At 37.4% G+C, this 23,621-nt stretch overlaps 1 protein-coding gene across 1 annotated transcript in view; it reads right to left on the minus strand.

The window, feature by feature from the left end:
• Positions 1-23,621, minus strand: part of PLCB1 (phospholipase C beta 1) — a 474,251-nt gene that overhangs the window by 122,841 nt on the left and 327,789 nt on the right. Inside the window, exons 10-11 of the mRNA XM_087716872.1 lie at positions 20,366-20,512; positions 1,353-1,510 (exon numbers count right to left, since the gene is read on the minus strand). Coding sequence (XP_087572998.1) covers positions 1,353-1,510; positions 20,366-20,512 — 305 coding nt within the window. The remainder of the gene's footprint in view (positions 1-1,352; positions 1,511-20,365; positions 20,513-23,621) is intronic.

The following is a 23,621-nucleotide window of genomic DNA, read 5'->3' on the forward strand; positions in this document are numbered from 1 at the left end:
GATCTGTTTCAAAACTAGCCTAAATAGTCCATGTTTGCCTATATATTCACATATTATCTGTTTTGTGAGAATTGTATTCCTGTTATTGAACTGGACCATGTTTTTTCTGGATTGAAAATATTGTTTTTCGCCTCCTTAAAAATGCTGAAGCCAAACAAGTTTTGTAAATAGTTTATTAATGAAATATTTCAGCTGAAATAGCTACTCCTGTTTGTATCACTACTACTAGTTACTTAATTGGCATTCTACAGTAGCCTCAAACTCCTATTTATTATCCTATCCAATATTGGGCAATGATTTCCTTTTTTTTCCACTTTGGGCTCTATCCCTCTCCAAGATGATCTGGGGAACCCTATGCAATAAAACAGAGAATTCATGAGATTCGTGCCTAGCAATACTTTATGCTGTAATGTTCTGTCTACATGCATTTTATGTCAACTGGAAGTGTGTGAAAGGGAAACTTTTATTGCATTGTAAGAATCATGCATTAATTATAAAAAAAAGTTAACATGATCAACATGTGGATTAATTTATAGTTATTTGCAAGTATAGAGACATAAGCTATTCTACATGTATGTAGAAAACTGATTATGATATAAAAATGCTTTGTTTAACAAAGATAGACTTAAAATCCTTGGAGTTCAGTTAGATGCCTGGTGACTTCATGGATGCATCCAGGCAATTTTCTCAACAGAAATACAGGATTTCTTCATTTCCTAATCTAGTCCCCGAAGTTATTAAAATTTACCATTAAAGTAATGCCAGATGATCTGTAAAAGTTCCTTTCACTACTTGCAACGTAATTGTTTTATTCATTTATGTATCCAAATGAATATAAGACTGAGATTAACTGGTTTTACTCAGAAAACAATGAGTTAGTTAGCATCTCATACAGATAATCATTCCTTAATGTTAAGTTTAATGGAGCAAAATATTGAGAATATAGAATACAATTAAGATAATCATTCCTTTGTCTTCCTGTCATTTTCTGCAACGTTCTATACAATTTCATTACTATAAAAGCTAAGCAATGCACATTTGGCTGGGCAACACTTCAGAAATAATTTGGAAAAAATGCTTTGGAGTGCATAAGTGTGTGAATACAGTCACTATCTACATTTTGAAGTCCATTTGTCCTGGAGTCACACAGCCGCTTAAGAAAGGGCCAGATAATTTAAATTCTTGCTTTTTTTTAAACCTTTCTCTACTGAATTGAATTTTTAAGATAGGCATTATTTGTTTTTCTGGAGACATTCTATACTGACCTGTATACATCTTACATCTGCATATACACATGTGCATAAATATTCTATTTTGCAATTATATTTTTACAGGGCTATTCTCAAATGTACCTTAAAGGATATTTCCGTTGTCATGGTGAATCCATGGGTAATGACCGGCTCCTCTTCAGCAGTTCGGCCTTTCCAGCAGTCCAGCTCAACACAGCGGCAGCCAGACAACAGCACTTGACGATACATCTCTACAGAAGAGTTGCCGGCTAGCTGTCCAGCTAAAAAACAAAGAAGAAACTGAATCAAGGCAATCCATTCTGGGCTAATGGACCTAAGACACATTGTCTTAAAAATATAAAAGTCTGCATCACCTATTTTTCCTAGTGGCAAAAGACAAACTGATAAATAGATAAAATTAAATGCACTCTTCTAAGGAACAAAGATAGAAAAAGACATAAGGGGCAAAATGAAATTAAAAATTAATATTCTAACTGTTTTGAATGTTTCTATTTTTTAAATGCTTAAGAATACATTTGACTACACATTTTGGTGCCTTAATAAGAAACACTACAGAGTTATACCCAGTAAACAAAGAATGAAAGGCTCTTTGTGTTATTTAATGGAATAGCAAATCTAATTTCTGAAAAGATGTGCTCATGCCATTAAAAGATCAGGCAAGATGACTGCAATAGAATAATCTCTTTTTTTTAAAAAAAAATGTTATCGAGTCTACATAGTTTGAAAAAGGCTGCAATCCCTTCTAACTCCTCAGAGAAGTTAATCAGACCTTCAAATCTTTCCTCATCCCCTGGAATTTTATATGCAACTATTTAAGCTTAATTTAAGTGGGACGTGGTAGCTCAGTGGCTATGACACTGAGCTTGTCGATCAGAAAGGTTGACAGTTTGGCGGTTTGAACCCCTAGCATCGCATAATGGAGTGAGCTCCCGTTACTTGTCCCAGTTTCTGTCAACTTAGCAGTTTGAAAACATGAAATATGTAAGTAGAAAAATAGGAACCACATTTGATGGGAAAGTAACAGCGTTCCGTGCCCCTTTGGTGTTTAGTCAGGCCACATGACCACAAAGACGTCTTCGGATAGTGCTGGCTCTTTGACTTTGAAACAGAGATGAATACCCCCTAGAGTCAGGAACGACTAGCACATATGTGCGAGGGGAACCTTTACCTTTACTATTTAAGCTATTTTATAATAGCCAATTGCACACCTAAATGGGTTTTACTTACCCAATCTGATACTTCTTCAGAAATTAGTGAGACAGGTTTTATGGCCTTCTTATTAAACCAATCACTGTTTAAGGATAATATGTGTCCAGCCAATAAACAACTAATTAAATGAAGTTTAGCTCATCCACAAATCCACAATGATACACTTAAGGAAATAAACATCTTATTTCTATATAGTAAATATTATCTGCAACATATTTACCTTGTGTCTTCAGCTTAAACTGCAAATTTTAGTAAGACAACAAAAATACCTACAAAAAGAGCTAAACTTCTAGAATTGTAGTGAATGCTACTAGCTTTATTTCCAAAAATCTGCTACAATGTCCAACTGTCAATGAATACTTCAGCTTCAACCACAACAAAACAGGAGCACCCAATAGATATAAACTTATAGTAAACTGTTCCAAACCTGATTGCAGAAAATACGACTTCAGCAACAGAGGGGTCAATGCCTGAAATGCTCTACCTGACACTGTGGTTTCTTCCCCAAACCCCCAAAACTTTAACCTTAGACTGTCTGCTATTGACCTCCCCTCATTCCTAAGAGGTCTGTAAGGGGCGTGCATAAGCGCATCAACGTGCCTACCATTCCTATCTTAATATTCCCTTGTATTTGTTTTCATTTCATGTGTTCATAATCATGTTTATACTTATATCTGTTATCTAATTCATGCTTGATGAAATAAATAAAATAAAAAAAATACTATCAAAGAAAAAAATTAGCTTGAGTTGTAACATTCTTGAAAGCCACTTTGAATAGTGAAGAATCAAAGTTGCCGTCCCCCTCCCCCCCCGAATACTGTTCAGGTACCAAGCCTGACACTAGGACTTTAACCAGTTTTCCTTTTTTACAGACCAAAAGGATCCTCAGGATTTTGCTAAATTATAACCGTATCCATCATCAAGCAGAGTGGTGGCGTAGAAATGAAGATGCTCGCCTCCGATTTGTAAGGTTGAGAGGCAGTGACAGATCAGGGTGCAAAGAGAAAATATCAGCTGAGAATTCCATGTAGGCGTCAGGAAGGGCATCTGGCCAGTAAATGCTCAGCTCCATTCAGTTGCCCTGACTCCACCCCGAATCAAGGAATTACAGGGTCGTAAAAAGAAAAAAAAACATATCCAATCTATCAGCATTGATAATGCTGGATGGAAGGACTGAAGCTCTACTTCACTAACAACTATAGGTGAAAATATTTTCTATCGATAGGAGATAGATGGTGGAGGGGGGTGAGGTGAGGCAGATGAGCATCAAAATCTAAACACTGAATCACTTCAGATTCAATACCAGACTCGCTGGCATTTGTTCCTTAACTTGTTCCTTTGGTCATCCAAACAGACAGAAAGGTACTTGGCTAATAGGAGACTAAAGCCTTTTCATAGGATAGCAGCTTCATTATCCATGATCAAGTAATGGGAAGAGATTATGTATATCCTTTCTAGCCAAGAACGGGCAGGATCTGAAGCTGAATTAGACACAAGAGGATGCCTGCTAGCTGGGAGCTGAAATCCAAGGAAATTATTTTTAATTATTAGAAAGGGTAGTACAATATGGAAACTGAAAAGCACTTATGGGAGTAGTTTTGTGCCTCTAGTGCTTGCTTAGCTTTGAAGCCCAAAGAAGTCAGCAGTTATTGTCATCGGTTGAGAGATATTAGGAGGCACCAGAGGAACGAACCCAAAGGGACCTGCCAACCAATACAATACAACCCATATTGATACACTGAACCATTTCATTGCATAGCTTAGTTTTTCACACTTTAAAACATCACGTCTGTACTAATGAAATTTGGAAACATGTATACAAAATGCTTTTACTCCAGCATTGTTGAGAGAAAGAGGGAAAACCAAAATGAAACCTTTAGGGAACGGAAGATAAAACAAGAGACAGAGATTAGAGATATATTTTTTGGGGAGTGTATAAGACGCACCCCCCCTAAAAGAGGGTGAACATTTGGGTGTGTCTTATACATTGAATGTACCCCCCCCCTTTGGCCTCTGCCTCCCAGCAATTTACCTCCTTGCACCAAATGGGGAAAAATGGGGCTTCCGGAGGCAGCAATAGGCTATGGCAATCCCTGCAGCTGATGATTGGGAGGCCCATGCTGAAATTGAAAGTGAAACTTGCTTTTGCTGCAGGAGGCAAATTGCTGGGAGCAGAGGCAGATTTTTTTTCTTGTGCTAATCAGGCTATTTGCTGCAAGGAGGTAAGTCAATAACTATAAATGCCTAGAGAATGTTCAAATTATTAGACTTATTTTTTAAAAGACTGCTTTATTATTGTTCTAGACAACTTAACAAAATGAAGCTTTTTAAAATAAACGCTTGATCTGAAGAGGCCCAGTGCTATTGTATCTCCTTTTAAATAGCAGTGAATAACTATACTTCCAGAAAGCCACATCAATTTTTAACAGCATATGTACAAGTATAATCTGAAATGTAACACCATAGTGTATATCGTTAGTACTGTTTTCTGTTTGTTGCAAGGAGGAAAATTGCTGGGAGGCAGAGGCAGATTTCCCCCCCCCTTGTTTTCCTCCTCAAAAGCTAGGTGCGTCTTATACTTAGGAGCGTCTTATACTCCAAAAAATACGGTACTTCTCTGCTTTCCTAAATACTATGATATTAGCAGGGTTTTTTTGCGGGGGGGGGGTTGCGGAGGGGTGCTGGGAAATCCAGCACTGCAAAAAGCATGCAGAGAGGATACTGTAGGTAAGATCAGACACCATAACTTCAGGGTGCAGGAAATACAACCTTCTTGCAGTCCTCATCTACATGGAAGGTGCAGTTTTGTGCAGGAAGCCAGCAGGAATGATTACCATCCATCGTCTGCGTTTTCCCCTGTAACCGCTTTGTGTGCTTTCAGAGAGAAAGAACCTTTGTGAAGAAAGCTACCCCTCTCCTTACTCTACATGAATATCTCCTTCTACTTGGAGATAAAACACTCTTTCAATCATTTCCTATATACCATGCCTTTAGGGTAGAATAGGAGGCTCCAAAGATTAGTGGCACCATCTAGCCTGCAGTCTAGAGACCTACCACCCAGATACAGAGAATCAATTCTGCAGGATAGCTCTGCATCACTTTACACAATGGGGACAGGAGTGCAATGACAGAAGAAATAGGCCATATAAAACATTTCTTGCGCAGGAAAAAAAAAAACCCTAAGGACTCAAGAAGACTCGGGTGAGACTATTGCTACCATTATCACCACTATGTCCCTTGTGAAGCATTTAATCACCTGAGCTTCATCTGAAGTAGCAAATTGCATGCACCTTTGCATTTAGCTCAGAAATTATTCACGTTTCACAAGCATTTCCGTCAATTTGCAGGCTGTCCAAAATAGTAAAAAAAGAAAAGAAAGAAAGCTTTCCAAGGCCGCCCTGCTTGTCTCACGGCAACAATTTTGTGGGGTGAGGGAGCATAGATTTTTAACCTTGCTTAAAAAAACCGGACAGAAACTTTTTTAAAAATCTTTATTGTTTAGATGTTTAAATGATCCTGTTAAAGGTGCCGCCATTCTAAAAATGACTACTATTGTGCAGGGGGGAAAAAAATCAATCATGAAAAAGCCTCTTGGCTGAACGGTGTACAAGAATGGACTCATTTTTATGCTCTTCAAGCAATTATCAGAAATGCAAATTTTGCAGCTCCCATTCATGGATGCTCACAGCCAGTGTCCATGAAACGTGATGATAATAAACTATGTTGCTTTTGATAATCCTCATACACACTGCCAAAGCACATACTGATTTCGTCAATCCCGCCTAAAAATAAACTGCTGCCTACTATTTGCTAATACATGTACTGAATCACCCACTCCATATTTGGGGAAATCTTTAACAATGAATAAAACTGAAAAAGATATCAGTTCCCTCAGAAGGCATGAATGTCTGCAGTCAAGTCCCACAATAAGTTCCTACTGAAGTGGTATAAAACTTTAAAAGTGGGGCAGTAGTTTAAAAGAGAGAGAGAGAGAGGGAGGGAGGGAGGGAGAGAGAGAGAGATAAAGCCACCATTTTAATATTGACCTTTTTCACGTAGGAAAACTTGAAAATGCCAAAATAAAAAAAAATGGAATTAAATATTTAAGTCAAAATTTAGATCTAGAGATAATTCACCAAGGAGTTAATGTGGAGAATATTTAGTGGCTTACATACAGGCAATCAGAATAGAGCTGGAAGAGAACTTGGAGGGGTTCTAGTCCAACCCCCTACTCAAGCAGGAGACCCTATACCATTTAAGGCAAATGCCTGTCCAGTCTCTTCTTAAAAGCCTCCAGTGATGAAGCAGCTACAACTTCTGGAGGCAAGCTGTTCCACTGATTAATTGTCCTCACTGTTAGGAAGTTTCTCCTTAATTCCAGGTTGCTTCTCTCCTTGCATAGTTTCCATCCATTATTTGTGGTCTGTCGTCTTAACATGGTATTTTTAAATCACTTTTCGGAAACAGGTGGATAAACTTGTAATTAGATGAACAAATTACAAGTACAAAAGTTACAATAGTTTTTGTAATGTCATCTAATGGTTGTTATCGTTATACTCACTTTTCAAGAATACAATGTCCCTAAACTGTAACACTACAAAGGCATCAGGATCTTCAGGCTTTCTGGACTGGACCTCTGCCTTATACCTATCATGTAAATGAAGGAACCCTACTGAACCCATTAAGTAAATGTCAGGCTCTTCTATAAAGAAAGCGATCCTGTAGCACATTGATGGCGAACTATGGCATGCGTGCCCAAAGTGGCACATGCAGCTATGTCGTCTGGCACATGCAGCTTTGCCTGTTTGTCTTCTGGATTTCTGGCTTGCATGTGTGAGTTATGATCAGCTGTCTTTCGTGTCTGTGGCAGTGCCAAAATCCAGTGTGCACATGTGCACTGGCCAGCTGATTGTAGGTGCACATGTGCGCCAGAAGCCAGAAGTTTGGCTTTTCTGGAGCACGATCCCTTTGTCCGTATGGCAATGCCGAAAACCAGCATGTGCATGCATGCCAGCCAGATGATCATTGGGCACCCGAAAGTTCAGCTTTTCCGGAGCACGGCCCCAACGAGCGGACATACATGAGCGCAACGTTCGCCATCACTGCTATAGCACATTCTCCAACCTACCTATTAAAGCTCCAACTATCTTGGAGAAATCAGTAAGTAAAGATAAAGAAGGGTGGATCTTTTATAGCTTTTACAGCTTGAGGCTTTTAGCAGTTCTGTCCTGACTTGGCTATCCAATCCTGGATCTCTAGCTAAGTATCTATATACTAGTAAAACTCTTCTCCTGGCCTTTAACTGGGTGAAATGGTACAACATAGGGCAACCGTTTTTGAACCGAGGCACTTCACATGGGCTAACTTACAAAATGCATCCAAAATCTGAAGGAACAAAACCTGGGAAAGTTGTTGCTGTTTCAGTGCAACTAGCTGCCGCTGCGCTGCTAGGCTACTGCTGGAGTCACCTGGTTTTCATTTTTACTGTTCCGTGATAGTTCCTCACCCAGCCTCACAATCCCTCACTCCCTTTCCTTACCCAGCAGCAGCTACTTACCAGCTTGCTAGGAAGGAAAGAAAGGGAAGGGAGGTGGAGATTTCCAATGATTCCCACAAGGAAACTGAATGGAGAAATCCAACAAGAAGTTGGAAGCTGTTCTTGCTCCCACTGCTTTTTTTTTTTGCCTTGGTCAATCTGTTTCTCCCTTTACCTAAGTAAATATCTTTGAAACAATGATCCAACAGGACCTGGGTTGTTTCGTTTGTAAAGGTTACTGGAATCTTACACTGCGTTTTGCAGCGGTCATAACGTTGACTTTCAACTACAATTTTTAATAAATAGTTTTATTGCTCCAGGTATTTGATTTCTTTTTTTTTGCTGCCCTTGTTTTAGCTCTTATCTAGAGCAAATGACTGAATTCCAATGGGTCAATGCATTGCATATTTTCATGATTAAAAACAGTTTCCCCCAACACTTGAGAAGTCAGATAGTCACAATGAGTTTCTCTCTAGTGCTAGTAAACATTTGCTTGCATAATGTTGCATCTCACACTTTGTTGTATGCATAGCCATCAAAGAAACAGTTCTGCGTATCGGTTTTCTGATTAAATATCCCCTGACATTACTAGTGGGCTGACACAATGCTACAGTCAATTTCAAGATATGTACATGGCCAATTTTAAGATATGTGCCTGAAAGTAAAGTAACTGGATGTGATATCATGAAAAGATCGTCGTATTGTTATCCCATGTTACATGCTGACATTCAGCAACTCATGCTTTCCTAGCAAGCCTTACTATGGCAATCCTAAAGCAATTGCAGGGAAAAATATGTTTGTAGTTTATCAGCTACAGAAGTCATAGCATGCAATAGCTGTGTTTGGCTTTTAAAAAGGATGTATGTACGTTGAACTGTAAAAAGCTTAGAAGATTGTGCCTTTTTAATCACACAGATAAATGATAATTGTTCTTGAGCTTTTGGCACTGCAATACTAGATGCTATATAGTCAGTCTTTCATTGTGACAACAGTAATAAACTAAGCTGATAGGTAGGAGAAATCTATAGCAAAACCGAGTTCCAAATTAAAGGCTGGAGGCTATATGAGGGAGGTAGGGATTGAAAAGCTACTCCTCCTGTTTTTTGCCATCTAGATGATAGATCAAGTATAGCTTGAAATATCTTGAAATTGATTTTCTTTTTTTTCTCCTGATAGATGGTAGCTTTGGATTATAAAGAATATTATTTTCCTAAATGAAAGTAACCACTGCAGTGACGTGCGGTGAGCTTTATGGCTGGTGAGGCAGCAATTTTTTTAGACTTGTGGACTTCAAGTCCCAGAATTCCACAGCCAGGCATGTTCAGTTCCGATTTAAAGTGACAGCATTTTTCCCCCTTGCAAAATAAATTTTCCCATTCTTTTTCTTCTCCCTCCCCCAGACAGACACATGCACACAGAGAAGTTGGATCCCTCTCTCACTCACTCACTCTCACACAAACACAAACACAGAAGTTGGATTGGATATATTTTCCAAAGGCTTGAAAGCAGCTCTGCCATACCCCCCCACTTCCCCTGCTGCCTTCTGATCGGAGCCTTTGATTGCAGGTGAATCACGTTGCCATTTCAAACTTGTAATCAGTGAAGCTGGGCTTATATAATTTTATCCAGCTGTGTGTCTGTGTGTGTGTGTGTGTGTGTTTGAAAAGGCAATGTGGTTCTACATGCAATCAAACTTTTTGAATTCCTCCCCCTTCCCCACACACGGACCTTTTCCAGCTGTTTCAGAGAGGATTTCAACTCTGCTTTTGCCTGCCCTCATGAAAGGCCAGATCTCTGAGTCAGACTGAGCTAGTTGCTCCCAGAGAACTCTAAAAAGCCTCTAAAAATGCCCTCTACAGGAGGCGAGAGAACACGTGCCTCCTTTGCATATGAAATTTTTCGCTTTTTAACCCTTGCTTAACTCTTAAAAGGCAAAAAATTGCTTATGCACAGGAGGCCCATAGTTCTCTCGCCTCCTCCTATAGTTAACACTAAGCAGACTCCAAGTCACTGTGACTTGGAATCTGGCAGCAACTACCTTGGCTTTAATTATTTTTAAAAAAATTCTTTAAAATTCTTTCCTTTTCCTCATGACTGGTGAGGCCATGCCTCCCCTGCCTCTAGTGACTGCACGTCCCTGAACCACTGCAATATTTAAATGAATAATCAGTGCTTGTACTGCCAAGCATGTTTTCATAAGACTAGTATCAAACAAAAGGATCAGTGTAGGATACCGACTCAAAGTATCATAAATTTAGAAAACTGTACATATTAAGATGATTGATCAGGGAACTATTACAAAACAAAATTGTACAAAGTAAAGAAGGTTGAAACTTAACAAAACAAATGGAATGCCATAGTTGGTTAAATTGATTCTTCTTCTGTTAAGACCCCCATTTAAAGTTAAATCTATCTTCCTCTATCTCTTTCAGGTTGGTACTTTAGAAAGTGCTTTTAAAAGTTATACAACAGCTTGAATATTTCTGTAATCCCTATTGGCATAACTTCACAACAGTAAGCACTTGGAATTGCTATAAAAAGAAAAAAGACTAAATCATTTAGTAGCAATAGATAGAAAAAAAATCACATTCAGGAAATATGGTGCTAGTCTGAAAATTAGATTGTGGTGCAGATGTGGTCCAATAGATAAAGTTAGAAAACAGCTATTCTTCTACATAACAATCTAATATGTGTCTATATTTCCAAGTCCATAGATGAAAATTTACTTAGAAAGCAAAACACCACTATAGAAAAGGCTCATGGACAATTGTTTTATATATGATAATTACAGAAGGCTATTGTAAGCACAAAGACGGAAGACTACAGAAACGCCATAATGGAGGAATGGATTGAGAAGGTGGCCGAGTTTGCAGAAATTGGTAAATTGATTTGTTTGATCAAGGAGGGAACGGCAACTACTTTTATAAAAGACTAGAAACTTTTTATGGTGCAGTGGAGCAGTGATTAGAATGCAGTACTGCAGGCTACTTCTGATAACTGCCGGCTGCCTGCAATTTGGCAGACTGAATCTCACTGAACTGAAGGTCGACTCAGCTTTCCATCCTTCTGAGGTGGGTAAAATGAGGACCCAGATCATTGGGGGCAATCAGCTGACTCTGTCAACTGCTTAGAGACGCCTGTGAAAGCACTGTAAAGTGGTATAGAAGTCTAAGTGCTATTGCTATGGACTTTTTTTTGCTGAAAATGGATAAAAATGAATCGATGATATGGGGATTTATTGATTAGAAAGGTTTGCTTATGGGAAGAAGAGAACCACGATAAGCAATTCAGGAGAGTGGTGATAATAATTGCTATATTTGTAACTATAAAGCTCTGATGGCAAACCTATGGCACGCGTGCCAGAGGTGGCACGCAGAGCCCTCTCTGTGAGCATGCGCACTGTTGCCAGCTGGTCTTTTGGTTTCTGGCACATGCATGTGTGCCTGCCAGCTGGTCTTCGCACTTGCTGAAGCGCCTGGTCTTTGTTTCTCCAGCACTCCGGCATGTGCGAATACCAGCTGCGCACTGACCAGCTGGTCTTCAGGTTTACGGTGCTGCGGTGTGCATGCATGCCCAGCCTTCCAGTTTGGGACACTTAGTGCCAAAAAGATTCACCATCATTGCTGTAAAGTATAAAGTATCAAGAAGAATCAATGACATTTACCTTTTCACATATATCCATTGAGTTGAAATTTCTTGCTATTAAGTGTGATGTATATTCAATGATGTAAGACTATTCAATGATGTAAGACTATTAAAATACCAATCATTATTGCAGGTAATAATGTTATATACATGTATATATTTATACATACATACATACATACATACATACATACATACATACATACATAATGCGATTTATAATTTTTTTTCAATGAAGAAATCACTCTCAGATTTGCTAGTTGGGGTTGATGGAAATTAGTGTAACATCTATAGGGTTACCGATCCCTTGGACTCTTTGTATTTCTACAAAGCCATATTGTATCATCTAGAAATCATGGTACGTTAGTCTCTTTTTAGAATATCTGCCCTTTCATTAAGGTATTTAAGCTACTATCGAATATACAGATGTTATTGAAACTTCCACTATCAGACACAATCCATTTCCATTTAATGTTAACTCTGCTATTTAATACAATGAAATGAAATTTTTGCAGGTATTTTATTCATTCAACAAAACCATTTGTTTAGTGACCATTACAGCTGCCCTTAAAAAGTGACTTTCAACTTGTCTTCACACTTACAACCACTGCAGCATCCCCACAGTCATATCAGTGGTGAAATTCAAATTTTATTACTACCAGTTCTGTGGGTGTGGCTTGGTGAGTGTGGTGTGGCTTGGTGTGCATGGCAGGGGAAGGATACTGCAAAATCTCTATTCCCACCCCACTCTGGGGCCAGCCAGAGGTGGCATGTGCCGGTTCTCCAAACTACTCAAAAATTCTGCTATCCAGAACCTGCTGGATGTCACCTGAGTCACCTGATCAAAATTTGGGCGCGTGGAAAGTGGCATGTATTTACAATGGTCGCAATGTCCCAGGGTCATGTGATGAACATTTGTGACCTTCCAACTTGGCTCCTTGCAGCAAAGTCAGTCTGGATTCTCTTCACAACTGCATGGTTCCCTTAACTGCAGTGATTTGCTTAACAACTGTGGCAAACAAAGGCGTAAAATTCATTTGATAAGAGCAGATAGTCTTCGGCTTAAGTGAGTCCCTTGACTGCATGGCTGAGCCACAAATATTCTGGCCCCAATTGTTGTTGTTGTTAAGCTGAAGACTATCTGCTCTTATCCAATGAATTCAACAATGCCACTGTGGCTGCTGCAACTTGAAAATAAAATGCCGCCAGTGGTAGTAATGAACTATACAAATGCAATGATTAAATTCCATTTCAAGGCACTGCTTCTGGTTGTTTTTTTTTATTGGTGTGTGAAACTAAACATCAAAAGGCAGAGACTTGGGGTGTTTTTGCACAATGATGTTCTTCTGGTTATGCATCTTCACAGTAAACACTATAATTTGACCTAGCCAAAAAATGTATACTAAACAATATTTAGGACTATCTGTTCCAAGGCCAATTTCTAAAATTACACATTTAGCCATAGTATGAAAAGAAACTGGCAGTCATGGGTCTGGGTGGAGTTCTTTCAATCTTTGCTTAAGCCAATCAAAGCTAGGGCATCTTCAGCTCACATCACCAAGCCAAAAAAACAAAATAAAACATGTAGGAGAACATCAAGCTAAATCTGCAACACTGCTGATCTCAAATACAATAGAATAAAAAATGTTATTGTCACTTTGAACGTACATGAATCAGCACATGTTAAAATGAAATTGTGTTGCATTTAGCTCAAAAAATAGCCATTATGCATATATACTCACCCATGCACACATATATGACAGAGAGAAACATCACAGTCTACTATGAGTGTGTGTGTGTCTGTGTGTGTATCGAAGAAAAAGAATCCTGCGACTTTACAAGACAGATGGCATAAGGAACAAAGCTATTAAAGAAACCTCCTCCCAGAGGGGAGCAACAAAAACAGACCTTGAAGTAGGTGTGTAGGGTCTCTAACAATGCTTTGAGCTCTAAGCACATAGCAGTAAGTGTTATCCTGAATGACAGGAAGCAAGCTTCCTAAAATCTTCTCAGCTGCCTTACTTCTCTTACCCAGGGGGAAGCAACAGAAACAGACCGTGAAGTGGGTGTGAGGGGTCTCTAACAATGCTTTGAGCATTGTTACACAAAGAAGTATTAAAACTAATAGGCCCAGTTTGTTCACCAAATGCTGAGGAATGATTACGTTCCCTTGTTTTCACATGATAGTGTTCTATGTAAAATAAAATTAGACTTAAGACAAGAAATACTTGGTTACTGTTGTGTGGCTATTTCAAAAGATTTTCACTCTGTGTAAAGTCAACTCTTAAAAAAAAATTAAATATGAACTTTGGTTTTAAATATGATCACGTTTTGAATAATAAGAAGTGCTTTCTAATTACAGAGGTACAAATTGTCTCACATGTGTAAGTGAAGCAAGTTCCAATAAACTCATCTCCACATAAAAATCAGTGCAACATGCAGACATTTTTAAAAAATATATAAAAACTAAAAAGTCCATTAAAAACAACTGAGGGAAGCAAAAGAAAAGGCTGCATTCCATTAAATATTCCTTGATGAAGATTAATATTGCTGTCCATGTACAAGTGATCCTATGTGTCTTTGCTTAGCCTGTGTTTCTAGTCAGTCTTGCCAGTGAGATGGAACATGTATCTGTATGGTTCAGCAAGTTCAATATATATAAATTTGAATTTGATTTATAACTTTGACTCCTACTCATTTTAAGTCCACTAGCTTGGCAAAGAAACTCCACTTAGCATTCAAGGTAGCTGTGGTTATCTAACTGTGTGATGTCTTATATTCCTAAACACTTGCTTGAACAGGCATAATTTTCAACTTTGAAAGCCAAAACGAAAACCAAAACAGTTGTCATTCATTCTTTGCACATCAAAACTTCACCACTTCTGAAAATAAGGCATCACTCAAATCATTCAATCACCAAAAGCACTGGGATTAAAGCAAAGCCTAAATTTGGTTTAATTTTATTTATATTAAAGATTAATAGAAATTAAATGTAGGTAATATAATTATCCTAAATACCAGTCTGGTATTTAATAATTTCACTCATCTATCGGGTTGAAATGTTGGTTTGGAATCAAGATTTGGAAGTCTTATGAATGTGTGTCCAAGATTTTAGGGAGGTATGTGCAATTATATTACCTACATATAATTTCTATTAATCTTTAGTATAAACAAAATGAAACCAAATTTAGGTTTTGCCTTAACCCCAGTGCTTTTTTTTAATAAAATTTTTTATTTTCAGACAAACACAAACACACAATACATATAACATAAAAGCCTCTTCAATTACACACAGTGTGTCAATTGGTTACAAAGTCTTTCTGTGTCCTTTCCATGGTCCTCACTTGAATTTTACCAAAATTCACATATTGACAATCAAGATATCTTTGTATACATTGTTATTATGCTTCATCCTATTCTAAATCATTCAATCATTTTAGCATTGATAAAATTCTCTAATAGTTTCCAATTCCATGTTTTCCCCCCATTGTTAGTATCATCAATCTAATATACATGTATACATTATTATACTTATTAAACATCCATTAACCCCAGCTATTATTACATCCTTTCAACATAAGGCATATTAAATTTGAAGTAAATTTATATTACAACATTTTATTACATTATCCTGTAATCATCCAATGATCTTACATCTTTCTAATCTATTCTATATAGAATTGTTTATCTTTTATAAAAAGGCTTTTCAACATCATCTCCATAATCCTCACAGTTTGTATAAGATTTCATATTATCAATCTAGTATAAATAAATGCTGTTATCATTATTAATCATTTAGTTGAGTATAGCTGTTATTACGTTGCACATTACACTCAAAGTTTAACTATATTTAACTAAATTTATTGTGACATCATTCTATTATTTTAGCATTGATGACATTATCTAATAATTTTCAATTCCATGTTTTCCCCCATTATTAGTATCATCAATCTAATATACTTGTATACAAATGGATATAATTATTAAACATCCATTTAACTATAGCTATTATTATATTGTACATAGCACTCAAAATTTAACTACATTTTTACGGTCAAACATTCTAAATGTTTTCTTGAAAAGTCTTATGTGGACTTCTCTTAAGAACTTGTTGTTCATTATAAAAATTTGAAGCCCTTTATCTGCTCTGCTTATCAGCTTCACTTTTGTTATCATTAGTGCTTTTGCCAAGATTACTCTCATTATTTCTGCCAAATTTTCTCTCCTTTCTTCATCTATTTTCTGATATCTGAAATGAAGATCTGGTTCATCAATTTCTCCTTTCCGTATGTCAGCCTCTGTTTTGCTGCTTGCTTTTCGGCTGCCATTGAAACGGGGAGGAGGGGGCATGGTATTTGGGTATGGAAATTATTCTGTACAGGAACACTGTTAATTGCGAGTTGTTCTCACCATTTACTGCGCATGTGGCAGGACGAGGAGTTTCCTGCCAAGGCCAACTGTCCGGCATACCAACCTGATGATGATTTTTGAAGATGTCTCCCACATGACAGCTGGGGAGATATTGGATTGGACTATGGGCTGGGTTTACCAAGGGGAGGGGATTGGGTCATGTATTGATATCTATGCTTGTGCACGCTTTTGCTCAGATCCAGCTTTGCTTAGCTTCTATTTACTTATAACCAGTAAAAGTACTCTTAATTCTGCAAAATGGAGTTGAGTGGTTTCTTGCTTGGTTATTAAGTGAAGCAAACCTGACACTGTATTTCACACCTGTCATTTCCCTCCACTCTGTTTGCTGTGTCAACAATATTCTTATCACTTTCATATGTATCTGTTATTTTTTTCAGCTCTGTCCTCAAACTTCATCGCTGTCCCCATACTTTTTGTATTTTGATCTATAATTTCAAATCTCTTTTCAATTCTCTCTGTAATTATTAAAACTTTTTGAATTTCTAAGAAAATTCTTTGCAAAGTTAGTGCCTTTTCTTCTTCACATTGTGCCATTTTCCAGGTTATAACTGCGAAAACATATGAGAGTTTTTAGGTCAAACAAATTCAGTGGAGTTTTTCAAATCAAAGCTTTCTCTTTCCTTCCAAGGAATACCTGTATCAACAAAATGTTTTCCACTGACCCTTTCAGTAAAGAAAGCTTATAGCTTTATCAGATATTGCCAAGCCTCTATCCACTAGATGGCAGTGTTATCTCTTTTCCATCTGTTTCTGCCTCTCTGTCCGAAAGGAAAAAAAAAACCTTGTAAAAATTACGCTGTGTCCCAGCCTTACAAGAGAAGAATCTTTTAATACACGAATACAAAAAAATGGAGAAAGTATAGAGGAAGAAGGAAGGAAAAGAGACCAGTCCAGTTTAAAAGTAAGAGGCATTTGTAAAGAGTCCATCCATAGAAAACAAATAAAGTAGAAAAGATAACACACTAGTCTTAAACCAGAGTTGATTCGCCGCTTGTTTTCTTCTATCTTCATTTTTATTTTAAATTCCAATTCTTTTGGGTTTTCCCTTCTCTAATAATAAAAATTTTTCTCACCAATTCCACACACACTCCTGCACAGTTTCTATTTCAGAGGCTTGTCCCAACCTTTGGCAGCCATTTTGGTTGCTTCTCTTGTAGCTGGCAAAAAGAGCTTTCTCCTGGATCAATCAGGGGCTTTGTGATGCCCCTAAGATCAGCAGGACATGCTCTTCTTTATCACTGTTCCTTCAGAACAGTTTAGGTCCAAAAGGACCGTCCAGAAACAGAGATACAGACAGCAATCCTGGAGACCCAAGATTGCAAGTCGTGTTGTTGCGATGCCTCGCCCATCTCAATCCCAGTGCTTTTGATTGAATGATTTGAGTGATCAAAATGCCCACACAAAAATGCATTTCTATAAAATTTGCATGTACAGAGGAAAATCAACCTTATTCACAATAATTAACAATCATGCTGCTCCTGTTGAAAAACTATTTTTTTAAAGGTAATACTGTGTTAATTATATTCTCATATTGCTTCCTTGAATCCAGTGTGGCTTATGCGTTTCACAAAAGAAATAAAGAATGTAAAAATAACTGGCACACACTTTCCCCCTTGCAGAGTTAGGAGTTCTCTGTCAGTAACAGAAATAATGTAGAGAAAATATGGATCTCCAGACAGGCTGCTTCCTTTCAATAGGGAGGGATTTATTTTTATGTGGGAGCAGTAAAATGTAAAACTTCCTTGAATACAGTCTCAAAAATATATATCAAAGAAAAGCTTCTGAATTTGAACATTGATTTGTAAGATGCCCCCAATGATCAGTAAATAAAAGAAGATTAAAAAGCTTTCAGACATTACTTTGTTAAATCTATGGTAAGGCTAGGAGTTCCAGCTTTTGTCTGTCATAATTAGTATATTTCTTATGAGCTTGTAAGGTAAAGGAAACCCAGATTCTTGTCCATCATTAATGAAAAAAGTTTACTACATGACTTTGAGTCTTTCATTCTCTTAGCCCAACCACTTCACGGGGATGTGGCAATGCTGATAAATATGTCTAGGTATCAGCATGTATAAAAAATCTTGAGAGTTGAACAATGGGCCCTATGCAACAAAATGAAGATCTTATACTTAGGCAAGGAAAATCAAATGCATAGGTATAGAATAGGTGATATCTAGCTCAACAGCAGTAAATGTGAAAGGGTCACTAAGAATCCTATTGGACAGCCATTTACATATGAGATAGCAGTGTGTGTTGCATGTGCGAAAAGAGCCAATGCAGTCCTAAGCTGCATCAGTAGAGAAATCATATCAAGATCTTATGAAGTATTAGACCACACTTGGCATTCTGGTCTGGCCACAATACAAAAAAGATGTTGGAATTCTGGAAAGAGTGCAAACAAAGATGATTAGAGGCCTGGAGGTTAAATCATGTGATGAACAATTGCTGATCAACAATTATTAATGAAGAATACTCAGGAAATGTGTATGCCTACTCTAATGAAGAAAAGGACAAGGGGTGACATGATTGAAGTCTTCCAATGTTTCAGAGGCTGTCACAAAGAAGAGGAGGACAATATATTATCCAAAGCATCTGATGGAAACTTATCAAAGAGAGATCCAATCAAGAACTGTTCTGACCCCCCTTCTCCATCCAGGAATGAAAGCCAAAAGCCACATAACTCAAAAAGGTTTCTTTTAATCAGTCCAAGCTCTTGTTGGCTGCAAGCCCAAATAAACAAATATAATAGCTCTATAAACAAACACAGCACTGCAAAGAGGCTTCTTCCAGCAAACCTACTTCTCCAAGTTGGTTTCTCTTATCAAGCCACTTATCCAAGTTAGCTTCTCTTGGTTTGTGAAAACGAACAAGACCCAGAATGAGAACGTTGACTTCTGCAACCAGGGCGTGGCGCCAGCAGTCTCTTTATACTCAGGAGAGGATCCCAATGAGCAACAGCTGCTCGCAATCATCTCCTGTAAGTACTCAGTTGTTCCTTCCGTCGAGTAACCCTTCGACGGGGTGCATCCTGCAACAACTCCCAAGTGTTTCCCTGAACACTCCCTCTGATCTAATGCTCTGCTGCCACCTGGTGGCCAACGGCTCCTGCCGGGTCACAACAAAGAACTAAGGAAAATTTTCTTGACAGTGAGAATGATTAACTAGTGGAACGGCATGCCTCCAGTAATGTGGGTGCTCCATCACTGGAGGTTTTTAAGAAGTTGGATAGCCATTTGTCTGGAAAGATATAGGGTCTCCTGCTTGAGTAAGGGGTTGGACTAGAAGAAGTCCCTTGGAACTCTGTTATTCTGTTAAACAAAACTACTATTTGAAACAGAATGTTACAAGGCATTATGTACATGGTCTAAATCTCTTTAATTTATTCCAGACAACCACAGCATGCAAACAAAATAAACAGAAATACAAGACAATTGCTGTTCGCCCCACTTTTGGCAAGCTTGCATTGAGTGAAGAATGAAGAACCTCCATCTACATTCTGCCCTTAGCTGACCTACTTGTTGCTCAGTCACTGTCAGTTATCATGGTTAATGGAAAATGGGCCCTGCCATATGTATACCTTGTGAGGAAGCTGACATACTTTTTTAAAAATGATTTCTGGGATTTGTAATGGCAATCTCAGATGTTTTGCTAAATCTAAGAAGGCATTCTTCTGAATTGCAAGCTTAATTTAAAAGAAGCTCAACAAAAACCAAAGTATTGAAAGTTAAAGTCAACATGGCTTGCAGCAGTAGATCATTCATTTTATGATAAGATGTTCTTAAAACAAGGGCAAGGACTGAGGGAAAAAAGTTATGTGGGCAGGAAGAACCGGCAGTGAAAATGGCCCAAGAATTTGTGAGAGGCCACAACATAAATGGTGACCTCTTCTGCATTAGGAACATGTTGAGTAGTTTAAATGACTCATTCGAGATTCCATGTCACTTCTTATAGAATGAGACTGAGAACAACAATAAAAAAATAAGACAATACCAGCAGGGACTGTAGTGTGTGCCTTTGAGTGTGTGCGTGTATGTGTAAAAATGCATAAAATCTTGGCTCAGAGAGACAAGCTTCATGCACTTTATATATTCATTGTTGAATGCAAACAAAGAGAATAGGGCTTATATCACCATGCCATGTCCACCATTTTGCCTCATTTGGCCACCCACATAGACAATGCTGGACAGTATCCATTTCTCTCAGCAGGTATCTTTGAAATATGCATACAGAATGTATGAAAGTTTTATAACATCAATGTTATAAAAAATCTAAAGAACTTGTTTTTATACTGTACCTGTGAGGTAGGTATTATGTGAGGAATTGATAAAATAGTGAGACAGAGGCTGACTCATATCTTCATTCAGGTCCAGTTTTTCAGGTGGAACAACTCCATTTTCTTCTCCACTTAAATATCTCATAAATCCATCCACTGATATCTGTCCTGGGAGAAAAGAAATTCAAAAGTCATATTCTTTAGCTCCATATGCTCCACTTGCAGCTCACAGGCTCATTTGGATTAATAATTTTACAAGGCAAACATTATTTCATGTATTAGCAGCAAAATACCTTTCCTCTTCATTGCTACTGATCTATTAATGACTTGTTCAATCAGATATCCTCAAGATGTGTTGGCACTAAAATTCCAAGAAATCCCAGCAAATATGGCCAAGTTCTTTTCTTCTAAGAGTCGGATGTAGAGAAATAAGTGTAGGTTTTATCTAAGTCAACCATACTAGCTCTGTTATGTATTCCTCAGTCTGTATCAAACAGCCAATTTCTCAGTGCCCCAAATATCATAAAAGATAAGGATCTGATTGCAAGGGAGGAACACCTACTACTGCTTCCATCAGATTTCTTTAATAACCGTTGCCTTGAAAGGTCAAAATGAGAAAGAGAAAAAATTGCCAACCTAACATACAACGCGACTTCAACATTTCTCCTTTTAGCTTTATATTTTAGGTGTCAAAAAAAGGAAAAAGTTTTAATGAAGGGAGTTTCAGAATAAGTGTTCCTAGAAATCTATGAATCTGTGTCCTATTGATTATATTGCAGATTGTACTGCGCTATCTTGATTCTACTAACAGTTGCAACAGTTCTCACAATATTGGAATCCTAATGCCCCCCACACTCATGTGAGTAACAGCATGACATCTGCCAATTTTAGTTTGGCATCAACAGGGGAAACAAACATACTTTACATTGCAGAAACAAGTTTGAAAATTGTTCTCCAGCTTATCTGTTTTGGTTGAATTTAAGAGTTTAGAAATTAGACATTCAAAAATTTCCATAAAATATGACATAACAGACTGATGAACACCCCAGCCAGCTCAAAGGTGGCTGGCAAGTTCCACAATTGCTCTGGATATTAAACAGAGGTGGTTGTCATATGAAGAAATATAATTAAAAAGATGTGTTGTTCTCAGTGGCAGATTCATGCAGCTTCCTGATGTTTTTCCTAATATCGTGCTTTCTTCATAAGAATGCAAATATCTGAATTAGAAAGCTTGCACTGCTTGCAAGCAGCAGGACAAAGACTTTCCCAGCCAGAAGCTGTTTAATGTCTCTTAGTATAATTTTTTTTCCATATTCTCATCAAGTTATTTTTATTGTATATGTGGATTATCACTGCATGAGAGAATGAATTGGTATAAGCCTATCAATCCAGCACCTTTTGTTATATCTTCATCAGAGTCATTGTGCTGGGAAGACAAATCTCTATAATTGGCAGCTCCTCATAGAAGTTCCTCGTGATATTTTGAACCTTGGAAGAATGAGATTTTTAATACTTCAGTAGTTCAGTGCAGAACAAGCCATGTCATCAGCCTTCACTCCCAAGAATTGGAGAACAGCATGGGCCATCATAAGACAATAAAAAGGCAGAACAAATAGGATTCCTACTCCATTCTTGATCACAGTGTGAACCCCTGAAGAAATCGGCATTCAGCCTTAAGACTTTGTACCAAGTTGGCAAGGTGCGTCAATAGAATCAAGGATGTTAAGATACTTTCTTGGATGTCCCAAAGATGCTTTTTCAAGAGGCAACTGGACTTTCTTTGGGTTTTTCTAAAAAGATGTTTTGCATCTCATCCAAGAAGCTTCCTCAGCTCTGAAGAAACTTCTTGAATGAGCTGAAGAAGCTTCTTGGATGAGAAGTGAAACATCTTTAAAAAAAACCAAAGGAAGTCCAGTTGCCTCTTGAAAAAGCACCTTTGAGCCAACCATGACCTGGAATCTCCTTAGACATACTTTCTTGGGGGAAACAAACAATAAGAAAAACTACCTTTCAAAATTCAGAAATAACAACCTAGCAGAAAATGAATCCTTTTTTTAAAATGGCCATACTTTTCAAAAAAACAACAACAACAACTTAGAATGAGCAAAAGTTAGCAAGTCCACAAAAATCACACTATCAAAATTTGATAACAATATATAGAAAGTTAAAAGAAAAGAAGTTACAGAACGTCTCAAAATTCAAATACCTGGTACTTTCATTGGCATTGTGAGGTCAAAATAAACCACTAAGCAGCCTTCTTAACAAAGTCTTACTTGATCTCAGAACAAACCATAACCTTCAAATCAATACTGTAACTAGAACTAGAAGCAAAGCACCTCAATGAAAATAATGTGCTAATTCCTATTGTAGTATCAAAAATATAAACATATGTAAATTTAATATACATACTAGAAGATAGTCTGAAATATGTATAGATATGCTATAAAAAGATGGCATTTTTACTTAAAAACATATGCTATTTTTATTCTTCACCTGAGTCGCATTTTAAGCTTTTTTCTATAAACACAAAAGAATGAATAGCATGATTTTAGCTAGGGAGTGAATACTCTGACCTGTTCAACTGATACATATTTTTGTAATTAACAAAAATATAGGTTAGCAGATGAGCTTATTTTAAGAACATTCCTGCAATCTATTTATACACGTATCTGCACATGAATTATTCAAGAGTAATGTGCATATTCTTTAACCATCTATTAAAGAATAGCTTCTTTCTGTTAAGCTGGAAAAAAATCATCTTCTTCTTCCTTCTTTTTTTTTTCAAGAAAGAGGTTTAAAATGCCTCATTACAATATCCATGATATTTTTACTGCTTATTCTTTTAAAAAAAAAAGAATATTGCTAAGGCAATAGAATGCTTTTCTAGATTTTGGGAATTTCAGATACAGCTAAAAATAAAAAGATCATTAAAAAAAATCAAAACACCGCTCATTGTCTTATTTAACAGATAAGATGTTCTGGAATCTACTTAAATTCGTTTATCTGGGATTCTCTCTGTTCTTAATTCCTTATCACAAGAAACTTAAAATTATTATTATTTTTCCATTCAAGCTTCAGCTCATAGCAAAAGCGAATCAAGGATTTATTTTTCCTTCTTTGCTTAGGGATAACTGTCTTTGCTCATCAAATCTTGTTGGACTTCCTAAAATCAAGATGTCCTCTTAGGGAGAGGGAACAAATGTTGAAGATGTACAATAGAAACAGTGGTGGGTTTCAAAAATTGTTCAAACCTACTCTGTGGGTGTGGCCTCCTTTG

Source organism: Thamnophis sirtalis, unplaced genomic scaffold (genome assembly GCF_051295495.1).
Source record: "Thamnophis sirtalis isolate CommonGarterSnake01/CBP01778 unplaced genomic scaffold, rThaSir2_p1.2 scaffold_5, whole genome shotgun sequence".
NCBI classification, from domain to species: domain Eukaryota; kingdom Metazoa; phylum Chordata; class Lepidosauria; order Squamata; family Natricidae; genus Thamnophis; species Thamnophis sirtalis.